This window comes from Corvus cornix, chromosome 7 (assembly GCF_000738735.6).
Source record: "Corvus cornix cornix isolate S_Up_H32 chromosome 7, ASM73873v5, whole genome shotgun sequence".
Taxonomy (NCBI): domain Eukaryota; kingdom Metazoa; phylum Chordata; class Aves; order Passeriformes; family Corvidae; genus Corvus; species Corvus cornix.
This window is the reverse complement of record NC_046337.1, coordinates 1996731-2016789: the sequence shown is the minus strand read 5'-3', so window position 1 is coordinate 2016789 and position 20059 is coordinate 1996731. Positions and strand designations below refer to the sequence as shown.

The 20059-nt window shown below is 41.1% G+C and overlaps 1 protein-coding gene across 1 annotated transcript in view; it reads left to right on the top strand.

Annotated features, from left to right (window-relative positions):
• EPC2 (enhancer of polycomb homolog 2) overlaps window positions 1-17625 on the top strand; it is a 35266-nt gene extending 17641 nt beyond the window's left edge. The window contains exons 3-14 of the mRNA XM_039555229.1: window positions 1570-1715; window positions 4081-4287; window positions 4851-4999; window positions 5209-5341; window positions 6282-6470; window positions 6710-6799; window positions 7294-7439; window positions 7544-7887; window positions 11729-11865; window positions 13545-13704; window positions 14730-15063; window positions 16339-17625. Of these exons, the coding sequence (XP_039411163.1) occupies window positions 1570-1715; window positions 4081-4287; window positions 4851-4999; window positions 5209-5341; window positions 6282-6470; window positions 6710-6799; window positions 7294-7439; window positions 7544-7887; window positions 11729-11865; window positions 13545-13704; window positions 14730-15063; window positions 16339-16411 (2108 nt within the window). The 3' untranslated portion in view covers window positions 16412-17625. The remainder of the gene's footprint in view (window positions 1-1569; window positions 1716-4080; window positions 4288-4850; window positions 5000-5208; window positions 5342-6281; window positions 6471-6709; window positions 6800-7293; window positions 7440-7543; window positions 7888-11728; window positions 11866-13544; window positions 13705-14729; window positions 15064-16338) is intronic.
• Window positions 17626-20059: the final 2434 nt, after the last annotated feature.

The window sequence follows — 20059 nt, the reverse complement described above, 5'->3', positions numbered from 1 at the left end:
GCAGTGATCTACTGGAGAGGCAGATCTGATGTTGAAAGCTGCAGTTTAATACACAGCTAATTGTTGTAGAGCTTTTGGTCATGTTCTCGGTGACAGTGTCTTAAATAAACTTGCCGTGCAACTTGTATTACTGAATTAATATTGCCAGCAATTCTTGACACATAGTTACAGCCTGTTATTAATTTCTGCTCAAATAAATTGTTACAGTGTGTGGTAGGTCAGAGAACTGTTGTGGCTAAGTGCTCTTGTCACAGTTGGTACAGTTGGGCAGTGTCTCCTCTGAGAGGCAGCAGCTTGAGCTGAAGATGCTGAGGCGCTGCTTTTTAGCCCTTCCCAGCTGCATCTGGCTGAGTTTCTGTGCCTGAGCAAATAAATAAATGAATAAATAAATACTGGTAGTGGTTTAGCTCATTTATTGCACTGGATTACAGAGAGGGTGGTCTTGGGCAAGGCTGGGATGTGGAAAGGCACTGCTTACCACCTGCCTGTGTGGAAGAAAATACTGGGATTTGTTTTAAAGACGTTTTGTGGTTTTCTTTTGCTCCTGGTATCCCAAGTTTTTGTTTTAAGGTGCTCTCAAAGCACACAGGACAGCTCAGAGGTTTTTAAATTAGCACTTGGTATAGCCATGAGTTAAGAGCACAGAGATGAGATAGTGCTGTTTTTCTATTAAGAACAGAATATATTTCATCAGACCTCTTAGCTGCTGTTATTCCAGTGCTGATTGAATTACTGGGAGTGTTCACCTGGTGTGTCACCTCCTCAAGGTTTTATTAGGTGTACAATTAATGTTTCTATTAACAGTTCTTACTGTCATATGCAACTTACTTGTAGTTGTTGTAAAATTGTATTTCTTCTGTGTTACCTGAATGAGAACTTCCTTCGGCTTTTAGTACGACCAGGAACTTTGTCAAGTATGGAAACTAATTAGCACAATTAGTAATAAGGACATGAGCTTTGCTGAGAAGTTGAGAACTGACTGTTGGGAGAATCTGAAGGAATTGTCAGGCTCTACATCCACAGCTGAGGTGGTTTTGGAGAAGAAGTAACAATTCCCACAGCATTGGTCTAGGATTTTTACAGTTACATAAAGCAAGAAAAAGTTTGCTCCATTAAATGTTTTAACACTTTAGGTTTGGTGTACTGTATAAAAATGGGCAACTGAAGTTATATTGGAACTTCAGTGTAAATGCTTTTTTTCTAAGTCTGCAATTTGACTGAAAATTACCTTAGTTGTTAATAATCTTACCATGATGTTCTGGAGGAGCTGTATTATATCAGTACTGTCAAGCATCTTTGCTCCTGTTTTGCAAAGATATTTCAAAGTTTCTGTGCCTATCAGCCCTTCAAGTCTCTTAAAAGGAAACTTTTTGGATTCCTTTCATATTGGAAGTTGGAGACAAGCAACTTGTAACTGCTATGTGTAACGTGGGAAACCTGTTAGCACAAAAAAAGTGTTCTGGCAGAGAAGTGCTGGTCTGGAATTTCATCAGTCATTTTTGATTTCTGCTTGCAGATGGTTGTCCAGAGTGTGTTACTTACCCAACATTTCAATTTCTTGTGTTCCAGCCTTTAATCTGGACAATGAACAGCCAGATTATGATATGGACTCTGAGGATGAGACCCTACTGAACAGGCTGAACAGAAAGATGGAAATCAAGCCACTGCAGTTTGAAATAATGGTTGACAGACTCGAAAAAGCCAGTTCTAGTCAGGTATGGTGTGAAGAAATCACTGAGAGGTTTTGCTTTTCTGGGGGGTGGTTTCTGGGTGGATGCTTGGTTTTATTTCCTGCTGACAGGAGGAGTGTGTTTGTTTGAGTCTGCAGTCCCACAGAAATCACATTGCTGTCTCTTGTGTCGATATTGGTAACTTGAGATAAAACAGGTGGGCAAGGAGCTTTTGGGGTTGCAGGGATTGATTTTAAATTTTAATTCCTGACCACAGTGTGTTAGAGAGGGGCAACTTACAACTTGTTTTACCACTGTTGGTATAGAACAAGCTTGTGGTGATCAATAGGTGTAGAAATGGCTATAAATGTATGAGAATCCAAATTTTGTTACACTTGTTTCTGCTGGACATTGACTGTGTTTGATTTTTGAGGGTTAGAAGCACAGACAGTGAATTAACCATGTACCAGTGTTAAATCAGATCCTGAGGTGTTCCAGGAGGGCAGTGTCTGGAGAATGGTCTTCCAGCCCAAAATATTACTCCAAAACTCCATCTAAGGGATCAGTTTGTGCAAGTCAAGTTTGAAACAGGTGGAATTCTTTCCCAGTGAGGTGAGGCTTTGTGGGAGTGAAAAATCCATTGTGGGATCCATGGCTCTGCCTCAGTTCCTTGACATGATTTCGTTCAGTTAAAAGGCCAAAATATTGTATTTTCTCCATCTTAGAGCAACTTCAAAAAGGCAGAGATTTCTTACTATGCTAAGAAAATGGGAATGAGGGGAAAAAATAGGGAATACATTGGATGATATTTGCTGAATGTGGATTTGTTTTGGCTTTCAGTTCAAGCCATTCTGGTGATCACTTTTCATGATTAATATTCATCCTCCTTATGCTGGTTTTATCTTGCATTGCTGAAGTAATAAAGTTAAATTTAAGATTTGAAAGATGCTCTTCAAAAATAAAGTGTTGTAAGAATACAGATTTTTTCCTCTATATATAAAAGCAACTTTTGCAGGTTATTGGAGCCTGGGAAGTGGCTGATGGGGTTTGAGTGCTCTCAGATGCCACCTGGGACTGCCTCCCAGTTCCCAGTTTGCATGCCTTATCTCTGGAATATTGAAGGATGCTGCTGGGAATGCCTTTCCTGCCAAGGAGGGGGTTCCAGGTGTTGCCCCTGGGCATTCTGATAACCTGATTTAAGCAGGGAGTGCAAGGACTCTGCATCTGCCAGCAAACACAAGCACACGGCACGGTCAGTGTAACTTTTCCAACTGTGCACTCAAGGCAGACTTGCTTTATTTTTTTTAAGAAATACGTTAATGGAAAAAAGGGAGCAAAAGACAAACAAAATGGAAATAATTTACAAGCAGTATTTTTTCCTTTCTTTTAAAAACAGTTCAGTGCTTTTCTAATTCTGCCATAGATGGCAAATTGCAATTTTATTCTGCTCTGGCTGGAATTAACACTTCCAGAGTAGCCATGGTTACACTTAGGATTTCCTTTTTTTCCAAAATGTGTTGTTTCCTTTTTTTGCTTCTCCTAACGTAGGGACAAGACTTAATTTTGACATGTTGCAAAAGTGCAAATTAAGTTGTTCAGTTGATATTTTGCAAATTATGGGAAAGATGAAGTGCTGTCTGACTTCCTTCTAAGTAATACTAGAGATACTATTTTCTTTTTATTTAATGAATGGGCTTAAGATGATATGAGCCTGTTAAACTAATGTACTACTTAGTGATGGTTCTTGCATTTATTTGGAGTCTGATTTCCATATAAAAAGCTGAACATAGATTTAATTTTTATCTTTAAATTACCTCTGTAGAACTACCTGTAAATTACCTGTTTAGAAATAACTTAGTGAACAGCTTTGTGTCTCTGAGCTGGAATAAACGGGGATGGGCATTGCCATTTTCTATGACAAAGTAAACATTTTGGGGGAAAATAATTAAGAAGTAAATTCACTTCTAGGAGAATCAACATTCAACTGCAAAGAATTACACATTAATAAAGGTCAAACAATAAGAAGCTTTTTTTGGGGGGTGGGGGGGAGGAAGAAGTAGTCAAAGCGATTCCCAAATCATGATCTGCAGATTCTAGTAAGTTCTTTCTGTCCTGTGCTTGTAGTTGTTTCAAACAGTGTTTTTCTTCATGAAGTCTTCATGAAAGATTGATGGAGTTCTAGACCACTGGATGAAAGAGATGCTGCTGCTGCTTCCGAAAAATTGGGAACTCTATATTTAACTTGGGAAGAACAACTGGTGGCTTCAATTTCCATCAATGGTTTTTCATCCCTTTACTCTGGTACTAGAAAATAATGAAACTTATCCAGGAAGTGCACAAGAGGTGTGAGTGTATGGTGACTTTCCCTGCACCCCCATCCCAAGTGCACCTTTCCCCTGTTCCCCTGCAGCTTGTAACCCTTCAGGAAGCGAAACTGCTGCTAAATGAGGATGACTACCTGATCAAGGCTGTCTATGACTACTGGGTGAGGAAGCGCAAGAACTGCCGAGGGCCCTCCCTCATCCCCCAGATCAAGCAGGAGAAGAGGGATGGCTCCACCAACAACGACCCCTACGTGGCCTTCCGGAGGAGAACTGAGAAGATGCAGACCAGAAAGGTGACTTGGCAGATTTTACTGCTTGAAATTTTAAATGTCTCCCTTGGTAGGAATAATTTGGGTCCCTATCCAGCATCTTGCAGGGGATAATTTACCATCCATCCATTTTTTGAGCTGAATCTCAGAGCCTGGCACGCAAACAATCTGCTGGGTTGGAAGCTTCCCTTTCTGTGAGAAAAGGGGAAACAATTTCCCAGGTTTTGTATTTGTAGCATGGAATGATTTGAACCAGGAAATCTGTAATTATTCAGCATTTTGCTTTGTGCACTTGTACAGCCTTACTGTGTGTGGAATCAAGGTGGGGAAAGTGTTGCAGGCTTGAATTCTGACTAACTTGCACTGGGTTGGTCTGGAATCTGGGCAAAACATGGGGGAAAATGGCTGAAAAGTTCTTCTCAGTTTACTCTTAAACTTGGCTTTGCTAAGTAGGATCTGCTTTAGGAAAAGCTGCTTTGGAGTGTCCTCATGAGCCTCATTTGCAGCAGCATTATGTAACTTTATTTTTGCAGTTTGTGCCTCATGGCTTTTGCTTTTGACTAAAGATTTGTTTCATCTCTCAACAGAACCGAAAGAACGATGAAGCGTCTTATGAGAAGATGTTGAAATTAAGGAGGGAGTTTAGCAGAGCCATAACAATTTTGGAGATGATTAAGAGGAGAGAGAAAACAAAACGGGAGCTGTTGCATTTAACGTTGGAAGTTGTGGAGAAAAGGTAAAATTCCAGATTATAAAAACCAAGGTTATAAATTTTCATTGAATGGCTTTGAAATCATCTCTTAAAATTTATTTATTGTAGCACCAGGAACTTCAGAAGCTAAAATTGAAGGGATTTGTGTAGACAGTTGGAAGACAATGGTCTGTGTCTTTCAGACATTTCCCAGTGGAAATGCAGTACTGTAGTTTTGATCCTGTTTTTTTCAGGTACCATTTGGGTGATTATGGAGGTGAAATCCTCAATGAAGTGAAGTTGAATAGACCCGAAAAAGAGATGGGCACAACTCCATCATCTCTCCATAATGGCAGCCACCACAAAGTTCAAGAATGTAAAGTTAAGGTGAGATTTTTTTTTTCCTGCTGTGAGTCTCTTGTTCCTGGGATCATCATTCCTTTGGAATCATCATTCCTTTGGATATACTTCAAATTCAAGCATGTCTCTGAAAAAATAACCTGAAATATTAGGAGTTAAAATGCTTGGGGAGGCTGAGAGTTGAAGTCCTCTGGAAATTTGTATTTAGCACCTGCGACACCTAGTGGTCCCAGAATTCCATACAAACCCCTGAATGCCTGGTTCTCCAGGAATTTTGGCATTGCTCGTGTTTCTCCTCTGATTCCCAAGCTGAGCTCCATTAGTGGAGTTAGCTTCAGTCAGGCTGTTATTGATGAGTGTTAATTCGGGGTAAATTGAAACACTTTTTAAAACTGCACTGGCTTCTCCTTCAAATGGAGAATTTTGCAAGTGAAATAATCTTTTCAAATGGGAGCTTTGAAGTTTAATAACATTTGTGTTCAAGTGGACAGTTCAGTATCGATGGAGTTGCTCACTGCAGAGGGTTTGTGTGAGAAAAATCTTAAATAGCCAACCCAAATACTATCACATCTGTTCAAAAGTGCCAGCTCTGTGAGAAACAGGAAACAAATCAAATTGTTTCTTTTGAACATGTCTGAGCGGTTCAGAAAATTGAAAGTGCTGTGGAAAAATGAGATCTCAGAAAATAATTGAAAGAGGAATTGCAATTACAATATACTGAGTGTAGTGCAGAGTGGGGAGCCTCTTAGGCAGTCATATGGCTTGAGAGCTCTCTGTTTATTAATAAATACCTGTAAAAACAATCAGAGGCAAAGTTGTGGGGTTTAATGTGTTCAGTAAATTTTGCAGGATGTGTCTCAAATGTTTCCAGAGCCTTTGGAAGACAAGCAGTCACATCTTAAAGTAATTAAGTTTTCTCTTCTCATGCCTTAGTTTTTAGCATTTTCTGTTTGTTCTTCTCCAACAGCATCCTCACCACTCCTCTCTGAAGGAGGAGGTGTCCGATGTTGTCCGTCAGAAGAAGAAGTACCTGAAGAAGCCCAAACTGGAGTGTGTGGTGACCCCTCAGCCCCTGGCTGAGCCCTTGCCTGTGCTCAGCAAGAGCGATATCAAACAGTACGACTTCCACAGCTCCGATGAGGACGAGTTCCCACAGGTAACCACCAAAATCTCGGTGTACAGAAGGTAGAAATTTCAGTTACCTGCCATTTGGCCAGGCTGGCTTCTCCCAGCTCTGAATAGATTTTAAAGCTCTTTGTATAAACTGAGTTCTCCTTCCTAGCTGTGCTTCGATACATAAAAGTGGCAGTTCATGTTATATAAACATAAACTTTTATAATAAATACAATTATACAAAGGTGGCAGTTGGGACAATAACGTTGTTTTCTGGTCTAGGTGCCCTCACCAGTGTCAGAAGCAGAAGAAGAAAATGATCCTGATGGACCTTGTGCTTTCAGGAGAAGAGCAGGATGCCAGTATTATGCTGTAAGCCTGTGCTCTTGGGTTTAGTGGTGGTTTCTCTTAGTTTAGGTTGGTATAGTGTTAATGTTGCAGTTCTTCTGTTCCCACTCTCACCAGCAAAGCTTTGAAGCTTTGGTGAGTCCAAAGGCAATTGCAAGAACATCCCCTTTTCTGCTTGGCTCTGAAGGGTCCAAGCTGAAGCTTCCCTCTTATTTAGAATTTATGCTCCTTTCTTTTTTCCCTAAGCCTGAGAGCTCATTCTTTTGCCAAAAGATGTTGAGATGACTGAAAACTTCTGTTTTCATTTTCTCCTACTTCTCCCTTGCTGTTAGAAGCAGAGTATTTAACAGCCTCAATGTTAGTCTTAGAGTTTATTTTTTAACTACTGAAGCCGTTGGAGTTTTGGTTAACTCAACATAAACCACGTGTTCTGTCCTGGAGCCTGTGCATGATAACCAGTGCCCCAATCAAAGCACCCTCTGAGTGAGCCTATAAAATTACCTTTTCTTTCTTCACAGCCTCGTTTGGACCAAATGAATTCTTCGTATGAACGCCCAGAGCTGGCAGAATTGGACAAACTGAGGTTCAGGCATTGCCTTACAACCCTTACAATCCCAAGGAGATGTATAGGATTTGCAAGGAGGAGGATTGGCAGGGGTGGAAGGTACAGCTGGGTTATTTTTACTCTTCATTCACCTTCAAAGGATAAAAGTATTAAAAAAGAGATAACGAAACTAATGATTTTCCTCCTCCTCTCTCTTTAATCAGGGTTATTATGGACCGAATATCCACAGAACATGATCCTGTCTTGAGGCAGATTGACCCGGAAATGCTGAACAGTTTTTCAAGCTCTTCTCAGACTTTAGACTTTTCTTCTAATTTTTCACGGACCAATGCTTCCAATAAACATTGTGAAAACAGACTGTCCCTTCCTGAAATCTTAAGCAATATCAGATCATGTCGACTGCAGTGTTTTCAGCCCAGGCTACTCAATCTCCAGGACAGTGATAGTGAAGAATGTACCTCAAGGAAAGCAGGGCAGACTGTGAATAATAAAAGAGTCTCTGCAGCATCTGTAGCTTTATTGAACACCAGCAAGAATGGCATATCAGGTAGGCAAGGATTTGGCGGCTTCTGGGATTGAAAATACTGAATTTGGGGGGTTTTCCTTGTGATTGGACTGATAAGATCTTCTAACCACAGATACAACGTGACTGTTTTTTGTTTCTTAAAACGAACAAACTTCCACAAACAGTGCTCTTCTTTCAGCTTTGCTGCCATTAGAGTTTGAAGTACTGGATTCAAACATTATTCAAAGCAGGGATTCTGCTCATATTAGGAATTGCTTAGGTCTAATTGAGTCTTAATGGCACTAATTGGTCTAACCTTGTTTAAGGGTAGAAGAATGCTCGCTGTGAATGCAAAACAAAACTGGTTTCTTGGGGAAGGTGGGTGTGGCTCATTTTTGTTGTCAGTTTCCTTTTTTGACTCAAAAAATGTAGGAAGTTCCTGAGTGCCCTGAGCAGGTGTGAAAAGGTCTGAAAATGGTAAAAATGTTGATATTGGAAGCATCCAGTGATGAAAAGATTGGTTTAAGCTTAAATTGACCAGTGTTTGCATCACTTGCTTCACGAGCTAGAGTTGTAATGGCTCAAGATTTAACACTGTCACCTGTTTATAATCATAAGGGAGTCATAATGAGATGATAATCCAAAAATCTGAAAAATTTGAGATGCAGCAAATGAGATCTCCTACAACAGTGAGCACCTGAATATATCCCTGCTCCATCCTGTATTGTAAACCAAGATAATTTAATAGAATTGACTCTGAATTCTGTAATTGCTGTGGTTGTGGAATGTTCCATTTCTCTCAAAGCTGTAGGAATGGGTATTTAATCTGCAGTAAAGTGTCTTGTTCTGACAGAGGCACAGAGTATTTATTCCAGCCCAATACTTCCCCAGCTTTTCAGTGTGGTCACTGTAACCTTCAGGTTGTTCTCCTCCCATGAAAAGATTGGCACAGGAGCATTTTCCTGCTGCATGAAAAGAGCAGAGATAGAATGTACTATATATTTTATGTAATTATTTCTTGAAAGAACTTGAAGGCCTGGGGAGTCGCAGCTGTAGCAGAAAGGGGCAGTTCAGTGTGATGGGATTACTGATAAACACCAAGAGCTGTTAAAGAAATAGCTGAAAAAAGAAGAAAACCAAATCTGATGGATCTAAGCCACTTTTTGGAGGAATAGTAATAAAGTTGTGGTATAATTTTAGAATTCATCTGAGAAATACATTTAAATTAAATGGAAATCCCTCAGCAGTTGAACTACATTATGCATGAAATTTTTGGCTGGGGAGGACTTTTTTTTGTCATAGATTTAAATTACAAACTTGATCCTGCAATTCTGGAACAGGATCAGACACAATAGACAACAGGATTCTTCCCCAAATAACTGCACCAGCAAGAGGCACGGCTCTTGGATTTTCTCACTAGCAAATAGGGAATACATTTTAGAAGGGCTGACCAGAGTGCACAGGCACTGTCACTGCATTTATTGAAGTCATTCTCTTTGGGAAGTAATTGTTGAAATCAGTTAATTTTACAGCTGGTTTGGTGTTCCCTCCAGAGGAAACGGTGGCAGTACTTAAACTGATTGTTTTTAATTTTTTTTATTTTGTTTTAGAGAGGACTGGGGAGTGGCTTTGATTTTTGGTGCACAAGAATATGTAGAATTACCTCTGTGTTACATTTTTCCCTGTATTAGTAAAGCAACTCTGGTATTTTCTCAAATGCATTGTACAAACAGAATTTTTTAATTTTAAAAGTATGCAAGTAGACTTTTCTTCAAAATACCTAATTAGTGCATGATTCAAGAACCAATTTTTTGAGCTAAATTACTCTCTTGCTCATGTTGTAAATGGGAAATGGGAAAAGCATGTCCCTAGAGAGAGCACAACTGCACAAGATGCTATTCCCAGCTGAAGGATTTTGCTTGTGGAACAAACTTTTACTTTTTAGAGGTATTTTTTCCCCAGCCTTAAATACCATGTAGGAGTAATTAATGCAATGCCACTTTTGGGGCAGCCTGCAAGATGATCTTTGATTAAAGCCTTCAAGTCCTGAGAGAAGTGACATAGTAATGCAAACCTTCCAAGGAGGAGAGGAGCATGCAAGTAAAAGTTGAAGTGACTTTTTTTACCCTGTTGTGGTGCGGTTTTTCAGCCCAGTCAGGCTCAGATAAAGTAAAACCCCCCCTGAAGCTGCAGAGCTCTTAACCCTGACCTTAGAGGCTGCCTTGGGACACGGTGAAAGTTTGCTCTTTTTTTCTCTAGGACCCTCCAGGTGTTTGATTTGGCAGAAGCAAATGATACTTAATGTGCTAATGAACATTTGCTGGTTTATAACAAGGTGAACTCAGCCCGACTGAATAAATACCTGAAATTCAGGCACATAAAGGCAGAGTGAGGGAATACTGAATTCTGGAGTTACCTTCCATGTATCCTGGAGAAGAGTAAACCTTGACTCTGTGGTCTGTGACAAACTGGGAAGGCAGGGAAATTGAAAACATGAAGTCTAACCTTGTTCTTAAACAGCTTTCTATAAAACAAAACACATTTTCTGGGATTTGTTACCTCAGAACTTAAAAATAGAAATGTATGTAATATTCCATAATGCTGTTCTTGGCACTGTTGCCTTCAGCAATGCCGTGTGTTTTGTGAGGGAATGTAGCAGGTTGAGCTGATTTAACTTGGAGTTAAATTTTAGGTAAGAATCTGCAAGAGGAACAAAGTAAATGTGAAATAAACTTAGGTTGGAAATCTTAATATTGCTAGAGTTTAAAAGGAGTAACTTTTAAGTAATTGGACTTTTAAGTGCTCTCCTAACATGGTTGAAACCTGGTTTAAAAATGAAGCAGTAAAGAAGTTTCAGTACTGATTTCTAAGCAGTCACAGTCCTCATTCTGGTATTTTTTCCACAATGGAATTTCAGGACAACCACGAGTACTAAAAGTGGTAAATGGAAGAGCCAAACCCTGAAAAATGAATCACTGTGTTTTAATGTTAGCTCAGTGGCTCTTGATAGGAGGATATTCCTGCAGAAACCAGGTGTTTGAGGTGCAGCACAGCTTCAGTCTTGGAAAAACAGAGTTGAGGATGAAGTGTTGAAATGAATTCGTGGGAATTTCTGATAAGTGAATTCTCTCTTTACTTGCTCCCAAGAGAGCTCTTGGGTTACCTGCACACAGCTCAGGTTTTAGCATGAAACCCTTGTCAGTATTTCCAGTTTACCAAGTGTGCAGTTCTTCAGGGGGCGAATATTAAAACCAGCTTTTCTAACTTCGTTCCCTTCATGTGTTGGGCCTGTGAGATTACTGGGGTGGCATTAACCTGGTTCTCAAAAATAAACTTACTGTGGCACCCCTAAACTCTTACTGCATTTCAAACAATAATTGGCAGAGAAAAATCTCACATGCCAGTGGTGTGCTTCCCTCAGAATCCATTCTGGTGTTGGAGAAAGGGACAGTAAGGGACTGTAGGAAAGGAAATGGTCCAGGAATCAGCTCCCAGTGTTAACTGGCAAAGAAGACGCCCAGCTCAGCCCAGGGTTCTTTCTCCTCAGCTCTGATTTTTAGGCTGTGCTGCTTTTCTGAAAGCCAGGAAAGTCATTTCTCTTAAGCTTTTGCCTAAAGCTACTGGAGAGAAAATCAGCAGATAGAAACTGCTTAAAAGCAATGAAAAGCTCTGAATTCTTTTGTTACAAATTGATTCACTGAAAGAACACAACAAACAAACACAGCTTGACCTCTCCTTTACATAAGATGTGAAGATTTTGGGTGTATCTGACGTGATTTCTGTTGTCTTCACCCGCTTGTTACCCACCTTAGCCGCGCTCTTGCCTTCTCCATGTGTGTGTTTTGTGCAGGCTGTGTAACTGTGGCTCCTTTCTTTCCTGTAGTCACAGGGGGGATCACAGAGGAGCAGTTCCAGACACACCAACAGCAGTTAGTGCAGATGCAGAGGCAGCAGCTGGCCCAGCTGCAGCAGAAGCAGCAATCTCAGCATTCCTCCCAACAGACACATCCGAAAGCACAGGTACTGCTCCCACCCTGCCATGTCCTGACACTTCCTTTTGTTTACAGTGCTGCTCATCTCTTACCACCAAATGGGACACCCCAGCAAATGTGGGACATTTTAGAGGGAATGTAAAACTCTTTGCTCAGGGTTTTTTTAGTAAGTTGGCTCCATTTTACACGTTGAGTAAGAGACTTTGTAGCTGAATGTGTTACCTGCATCCACAGAGTTACCAGTGTAAAAATATCTGTGTGTGCTCTCAGCTCTTTCTATTTTCAATGGTTTTGTCTTCCTGTCTATAAGTGCTCTGAAGAGACTTTATTAAAATTACCTTGTGAGGTAATGTGTTCTATTATGAACAGATGTTCAGTGAGCACTAAAATTGGTACCTCTGAGAGGAAAAAGAGAGCTTTGCATATTTGCATATTCTGGCTTCTAAAAGAATCCCATTTTTCCTCTGGAATCCCTTGCAAGGGAAGAATGTTTTTCCATTGCACTTAGTTTTCTGTTAGCTTCTTCCCAATAAAACGTAAAAGCTGTTGCTGTTGTTTGTTACTAGGAAAATGTGTATTACTTGGAGTATTTTATATCTAATTGCTTGTGCTGATTGTCCCTTCCCCTCAGTGTTTTCTACTTAAATTAATCAGATTCTGTGTTGGCAGATACTGATGACGTTTTTTGTAAGTGTAAGGACACAATGCCAAATATATTTAAACAAAACAAATGAACTTTGGATCTTTAAAACACTTCAAGCTTCTGTGCAAAGTCATTTTCTTAGTTAATATAAATTGGAATTGCAGAATTAATGTTCTTTCCAGTAAGAATGGTGAGTCTTTCCAGTAGGAACTGGAGTAACAGAGTGGCATTCCAGAATGTGCTGGCAGTTACTCTGTGGCACAAGTCACTCCCTGGGAATGGATGTACCACAAATACTGAACATCCCTGAGATTTGCAGCTGCAGAGCATTGAGGCAGAACAGAGAAGGAGATTTAAGACATGGTTGTCCTCTTAGAGGAAACTGCTCCAATCGTAGGGAATCCTGTGTGGTTTGGGTTGGAAGGGACCTTAAATCATCCCCTTAAAGCTCATTCCAGCCCCTGCCCTGGGCAGGGACACCTCCCACTGTCCCAGGCTGCTCCAAGCCCCAATGTCCAGCCTGGCCTTGGACACTGCCAGGGATCCAGGGGCAGCCACAGCTGCTCTGGGCACCCTGTGCCAGGGCCTGCCCACCCTCCCAGGGAACAATTCCTTCCCAATCTCCCATCCATCCCTGCCCTCTGCCAGTGGGAAGCCATTCCCTGTGTCCTGTCCCTGCATCGCTTTTCCAAAGTCCCTCTCCAGCTCTCTTGGAGCCACTTTAGGCCCTGGAAGGGGCACCAAGGTCTCCCTGGAGCCTTTCCCTCTCCAAGCCAAGCAACACACGCTAAAGCGATTTGTTGTGCTGAGAGTAGCACTGGCCATGGCCTGGTAGCACTTGTTAAACAAGTGCTTGGGTAGCACTTGTTTAACACTCATTTGGACACAGATTTCCAACTTTTCATCAGCCTGGTAACACAGGAATGTTCAGAGTTGTGGTGCATTAGGTCGCATGTAGAAGCTGTGTTTATTTATGTGCTTTGCTTGTGCACTGTAGCAATCCTAAGGTGTATTTCATTTTGTACTTGAATAATTATGAGAACCATCTTTTCCCCTTCCTGCAGGGCTCCAGCACCTCTGACTGTATGTCCAAAACCCTGGATTCAGCCAGTGCCCACTTTGCTGCCTCTGCAGTGGTCAGTGCCCCTGCCCCCGGGCGCAGCGAGGGAACAAAGGAGCAGAACACCAGCCACAACAATATCAATGGTGTTGTCCAGCCTTCAGGTGAGGGGCCCTTAAAAATCCTGGTCTGGAATGAGCTGAGAGTATCAACTGGTCTTAATTATCAACTATGGTCTTAATAATCAAATATCAATTAAAGGACCCACAAGGATCATCAAAGTCCAGCTCCTTGCCCTGTACAGGACAGCCCCAAGAATCCCACCTGGTGCCTGAGATTCAGTATATGTTGTTAAAATGGATATGAAACTACCAAGTGCTCTTTACCTTGGAAGAGCATTGTTTGCTTTCCTCTGGTAGTCTTTGTCCTCTAATGACGTGTTCTGATCAAAAGTCTAAATGATAGCATTTTAAACCAGTGTGAGTTTGTAATGAAAGAATAAATCAGCTGCTTAAAACTTTAAGTACTTAGAGAAGGAAGTGGAAAAGCTGATGCATTATTTGGTTGTTACCTCACTTGTGTGTTCAGCCAAAAACGTACTAACCAACCTCTACTGGCAATTCTTCTGACATCACTGTGAGCCTCAGGTTTCACTGCATTTAGGATTTGTCCCAAAAAGTGCAGCCATTGGCATTCAGTGCCCCCTCCCAGCCCTCCTCCTCTGGTGCTGGTTGTGCTGGTGCCTTCTCCACGATGCCAAGAGGCAAATGGGATTTGGGCTGATGGGATGAAGAAGAGGCTTTTAAAGTAATTTGTTGCTTTCGCAGCTAATGATGTGATTAGTTTTATAGACCTTCTGCCAGGCTGGGTTAATGATAATATGAAATGAATAAAGGGAGAAAAAATACGACTGAATAAAATCAATAAACTGGAGCGGTTCCAGGATAGAGAGAGAGATCTGTGTAATTGTCTGAGTTCATACCCAAGAGGGCAGTGCTTTGAGGGTGGAAGATCACGCGCATGGGAGTGTGCCATGCTGCCACTTCTGAATTTTTCCATCTTGCGAATCTGTAAAATCCAGACATTAATGTCATACACACTCAAAAAGCATTGCCCTTGAGCTTAATCTTTGGCTTTTCATCTACAAAATGTCACAATTTTAACACCCGCCATTTATTCCATGTACCAGGAACCTCCAGAACTTTGTACTCCACCAACATGGCTTTATCATCCAGCCCAGGGATCTCAACTGTACAGCTCGTAAGGACAGTTGGCCACAGCACCACAAACCACTTAATCCCAGCCTTGTGCACGAGCAGCCCTCAGCCTCTCCCCATGAACAATTCCTGCCTGCCGAGCGCGGTGCACCTCAACAACGTCAGTGTTGTGTCTCCAGTCAATGTTCATATCAATACACGGACTTCAGCGCCCTCGCCAACAGCCTTAAAACTTGCCACAGTTGCTGCCAGCATGGACAGAGTGCCAAAGGTAACTCCCAGCAGTGCCATCAGCAGTATAGCAAGGTGAGTGGGGACAGGGCTGCAGCAGCTCCCACTTGTGGTTGGAATCGCAGAATCATTTGGGTTGGAATCGCCAAAATCAGTGTCCGGCCTGGGACCCATCCTCACCTCAGCAGTGACTCCCCCACCTCCCTGGGCAGTTTCAGTGCTTGACAACCCTTTCCATGAAGAAATTCCTTTTGTGTCCCACCCAAACCTCCCATGGTGCAGCTTCAGGCTGTGTCCTCTCCATAGTCATGCCCAACTCTACACTAGAGGGAATCTGTTCCACCTCTAAGAGGCTGCTCAGCACCTTCAGCCTCCCAGGAACACCCTCAGCACCTTCAGTGTGGCCATGGCAAGCCACAAGAGCTGATTTTGCAAATTAACCCCTCAAATAACGTGCACTGCCTTTAGGCACCAGTAGTTATGGTCAACTTCTGCTCTGCTTGAATTTTAGCCATTTCATTTGTCCCTTCTATCCCTTCTCATGCAGCACTTTCAGGTAGATTCTGTCAAACTATCCTCATCTTCCCTCTAAATCATTGTGTACCAATATTGGAAGGTAAAGGCTGGCACACATATTTTTATATTTACATATGGATATATGTATTACATATTTATGTAGAACACAAACCAGAAGAGTGACAGCCTGCATCTTTCATATAAAATCATAATTCATAATTGTTTAGGTTGGAAAAGACCTTTAAGATCAAGTCCAACCTTTAAGATATTTATTCATTGAACAGCACTGTTATTTCAGGATACTTAGATGATGTTTCATAGGAATGGCAGCAGCTTTGCAGTTGGCAGATTTTTCTGAAAATGGCAATATTTGGGCTTTGTTCCAAGTCTCTGCTGGATTATATGATATTCAAAAAACAAAGTCATGTTTGTGATTTGGAAAAGTAAAAACATGGGTATTAGTAAATGAGTAAAAAATTAGTGCTAAAGCAGAATGGGGGGAATTACAACAACACTTGGGTCATTAACAGAATAACTGATACTGAATTATCATATCTTGACTTGGTTCCTTCAGGAGAGCTTTTAGTAATTTTATCCATAACTTAGGCTGGAAATGGACAGTGAAACGCAATAATCTTGCAGAAGGGACTGCATTGTTGAGTAACAGCAGTTGTTGAATGCCAGGATTTACTTTTAAATAATGTTTGCAGTGTGTTATTAAGATTTCTCCCTGGTCCAGGTAACAGCTGTATGAAAATACGAAAGAAAATACTAAAAACTGTGTGAGGAAATGTCCTGTTGTGGCTGTAACTGTGGGATCTGCTTCGCTTGCAGAGAGAACCATGAACCAGAGCGCCTGGGCTTGAACGGCATCGCAGAGACCACAGTGGCCATGGAAGTGACATAACCTCCAAGCAGTGTCCCCAGCTGTGCTCATGGTGTGCTCCTTTCTATTCCAACTGAATGCAAACACAGCACTCTGTGGATCACAGAGAACTGAGCTAGACCTGAATGGACTCCAATTATATCGTGTATTAAGTCGATATATAATGTAAATTTTGTAAAATTGGGAAAATCACTACCTTGTAAAATAGTTTATTTGTATCATCAATATTATTTCTGTTACTTGAATAGTAGATATTCATCATCATGCTTTTGCACTTGAATTTGCAACTGAATGGATTAAAAAATAATTCTTTAATGGGATCATGAGCATGACATGGGATCCTGCATCACTTGTTTAAACTATTTATTTTGCCATGTTTACATTTTGTATCTTGTACAAATAAATGCAACTTTGTGTCTAAAAAAAAAAGTTAAAGATTCATAGCTAGGAAACAAAATTCTTGTAATTTTTTTCTAAAGGAAATGTAAAGTTTTCACTTGGTTCATTTTGTTTCACAATTTGACTAGATGGACTTTTTGGTAAATACTTTAGTGGCATTTCACTGTCAAATATGAAGTTCAAGGCAAAATAGTATTTTCTATTACTGTGCAGGGGAAAGGGATGGATCGATACATGCAAATTTAATGTAGTAACTCACTTTTCCATATATTTTGAATGTATATTTCTATTTATAATACCAGTTTATAAAAAATAATTACACAGGAGAGGAAAAAAAAAAGCCTGACTAGGAAAATTATGCATCTGGCACATCTCCAATTGTGCAGATCAGAGAAAATTTTTACCTTGATGCCATTTTATCCGAAGACTGCTTATTTTAACCGGCTTTCAAACTGTACCACACCACATAAAGGATATTTTACCAGGTATGTATTGCATTCTATATCATTGCAATAATTCATTATTGGATGTCTAGCTATCGAGCCATCCCAGGTGGTGGGTGGGGAGGGAGGGTTGTGGCAAGATTGTCTTTTCAATTTTGGAGAGTTTTCCTGTGGCTACAAGGCAAGTAACGGGTTGGAAAAAGTCTGACTGTAAGCGTTGGACACCTTCGTAGTGTAGTGTTTTAGTGACTTTTTTTATACGGTTCTTGTACATTAGATACGTGTAGTGGTGTTTCCGAATGTTTGTTTATGCACTAGTTCAGACAACTTTCCCTGTTACTTGTTCTTGATAAGTGAAAACTGCAGGGAAATAAAAATACATATCAAAACCTGGCCATGGTGCATATGTGGTTATTTCACAGTGTGCAAGCAGGGACGGCAGGAATTCTGGAAGCTCTGGTGATCCCAGCATATGCACTTATTTCCAGAAGGTTGCAGATTATGGGATACTTCTGTGGTAGGGGGAGGGATGGGCTGGGACCTGAGACCTGGGAAAACAGTGAATGAGAGTTTCTTGCCCTGCCAAGGAAATGGGGTGAATCATTTCTGCTGTTTTCTTCTCCACACGTGGGTGTTTCTGTATTGCAAATCCACAAGCACTGAGGTGGGAAGGAACCTGGGGATGTTGTTTAGTCCAGACCCACCCTCCCAGGAAAGTCAAGATGTGCTTTGCCTGTGTCATGCAGTCAGTGTGTTTTCCTTCTTGGCTTTCTGTATAAAGAACTATTTTTAATCCAAGCTGTGTTTAAACCTGCTTTTATCGTACGTTGTGCGAGTTAACACTCCTGGCAGCTAAAAACACTTGCAGAGCTTTAAATCCTGGGAGCTCGTCACGAACTCAGATGTCTAAAATTACCTGGCTTTTGCTTAACTGATGCTCTATTTTTTTGTTCTGTATGATGTTTGCAGGGAGAGGTGAGGATAGATTATTCCTGCTGGGAATAGAGGAACTCACGGCACTGCCTTGGTCAGGTGAGGGGTGGTGGCAGCTTTGGGGGGGCACCTGTGGCTGCACTGTGCCTTCACTGGGCTTGCTGCTCCCTGAAAATTCTTCTTTATCTGATCTTTCCAGGCTTTCTGTAGAGCTGGACTCATTTCAGGGCATGACTGATAGTCTGAAGTATAAATGAATTATTTTTTTTTTCTTGGGAAGAACTATTGGAAATTTGAGTCTGTAAAGAAAAAAAATTATTCTTGATATCTAGAAATAACCTTGCTTCACTACCATCCCCAAAACCCTTTGGAAGCTTAATGAAAATGGGAAGTAATTTCCTCTGCAGATTGAAAGCTGTACACTTAGCATGGTCTCTTCTCACTACAAAGATCATTTTCAGTGGATCATTTTCAGGGAAAATTGGCCAGATGATGTCTCTAAGATTGCTGTGTATCTCTGATTTCATGTAGTCTAATCCTCATCTAATTACTTAAAAAACCTTTAGCTGGAGCTTCGAACTTCTAATGGATTCTGGGCAAATGTGAGGTGCAGAGAAGGATTCCATAAACTCCCAAGGCTCTGATGGTAAGTGCCAGCTGTGGAATGGGTTTCGTTTAAAGGATTAGTGGTGGTGAAACCTTCTGTGAAGCAGAACTGGAACAGTCACTGCAGAATTTCTGTGTGCCTCAAGTGCAGGAAAAGGGGAGTGCTGCAGGCCATGGAAATCTTCATTAAAAAGAAGAAAAAAAGAGAGAAAAGGGAGGGAGTATTGCTATAAAATACTTTGTCCTGATCCCAGCTGGGAATGCCATGGACTGAGGTGGTTTTGTGCTGTTTACACATGTTGAGGATATGACATTGTTCAGTTTTAATTCCCTCCTTTGTGCATCTCTGCAGTAGGATTGGCATAGGGATTTCTGTTCTGTTGTGTATTGGGAATGTCTTTCAGGTGAGATTGTGGAATCCTGGTTTGTCTACAGCAATTTCTCCTGGATTTCATGTCATGTGCAGAGTTTTAAATGTCAGGTACTAGAAAATGCTGGTTCTTTCTCTAATAAGATTTATCTGTTTGTTTATGGACTGACTGGAGTTTTGGTGTGTGTTTAATTGTCATCCCAACAGGCTCCCCGGATTTGAGAGAAACAGTTTCAAAGCTCAATTCCCTGTTTCTGCTGCTTTGAGGGTTTGCAACATTCAGACTTTAATGGGAAAGACTGGGAATAACCTCAGTAAATTAAAGCAGGCAAACTGCTGCTTGGGAAAGAAGGAAGATGAGGGAGAGAGAATTTTTCCTAAGTTGGGTGAGCTGTGAAAATCCAAGTGTTTCCATCTGAACAAAGGCACATGGAAGTTCATTACTGCTGATCCAAGCAGCTCGTTATGTGGGAAGCATTAGATGTGCTCCTTGCAGGACCCCAGCAGCAGTGCCTGGAGTGAGGGGGTGTGGAGAGCCCTACACTGGCTGGGTTGTGCCATCCTGCTGCGGTGACAGGACCCAAAATGCCATTCCCTCACGTGAGAACTGAACTGAATGTTTGCTTCTGAAGTGCCTTTCAGGAGGAAAAGGGAGTTTCAGGACACATTCCCTGTTTCCTCAGTGACTTGCTTATTTCCTAGTCACCTGTTGTATCTCTAAATGCAATCTCTGTGTCCTTTGGATGGTTTTTAATGCTGTAATCTCAAAAAATTAACGAAGAGCGCACATGTAAGTTAAATTCTACTGTGAATTTAACTCATTTAATCTGTCTGGATTGTCAGCCAGTAACTCCAGTTTAAATAGAAATAAAAGAAAATAATGTATCTGGAATAGGACTAAAATCTGAAAACTAACAG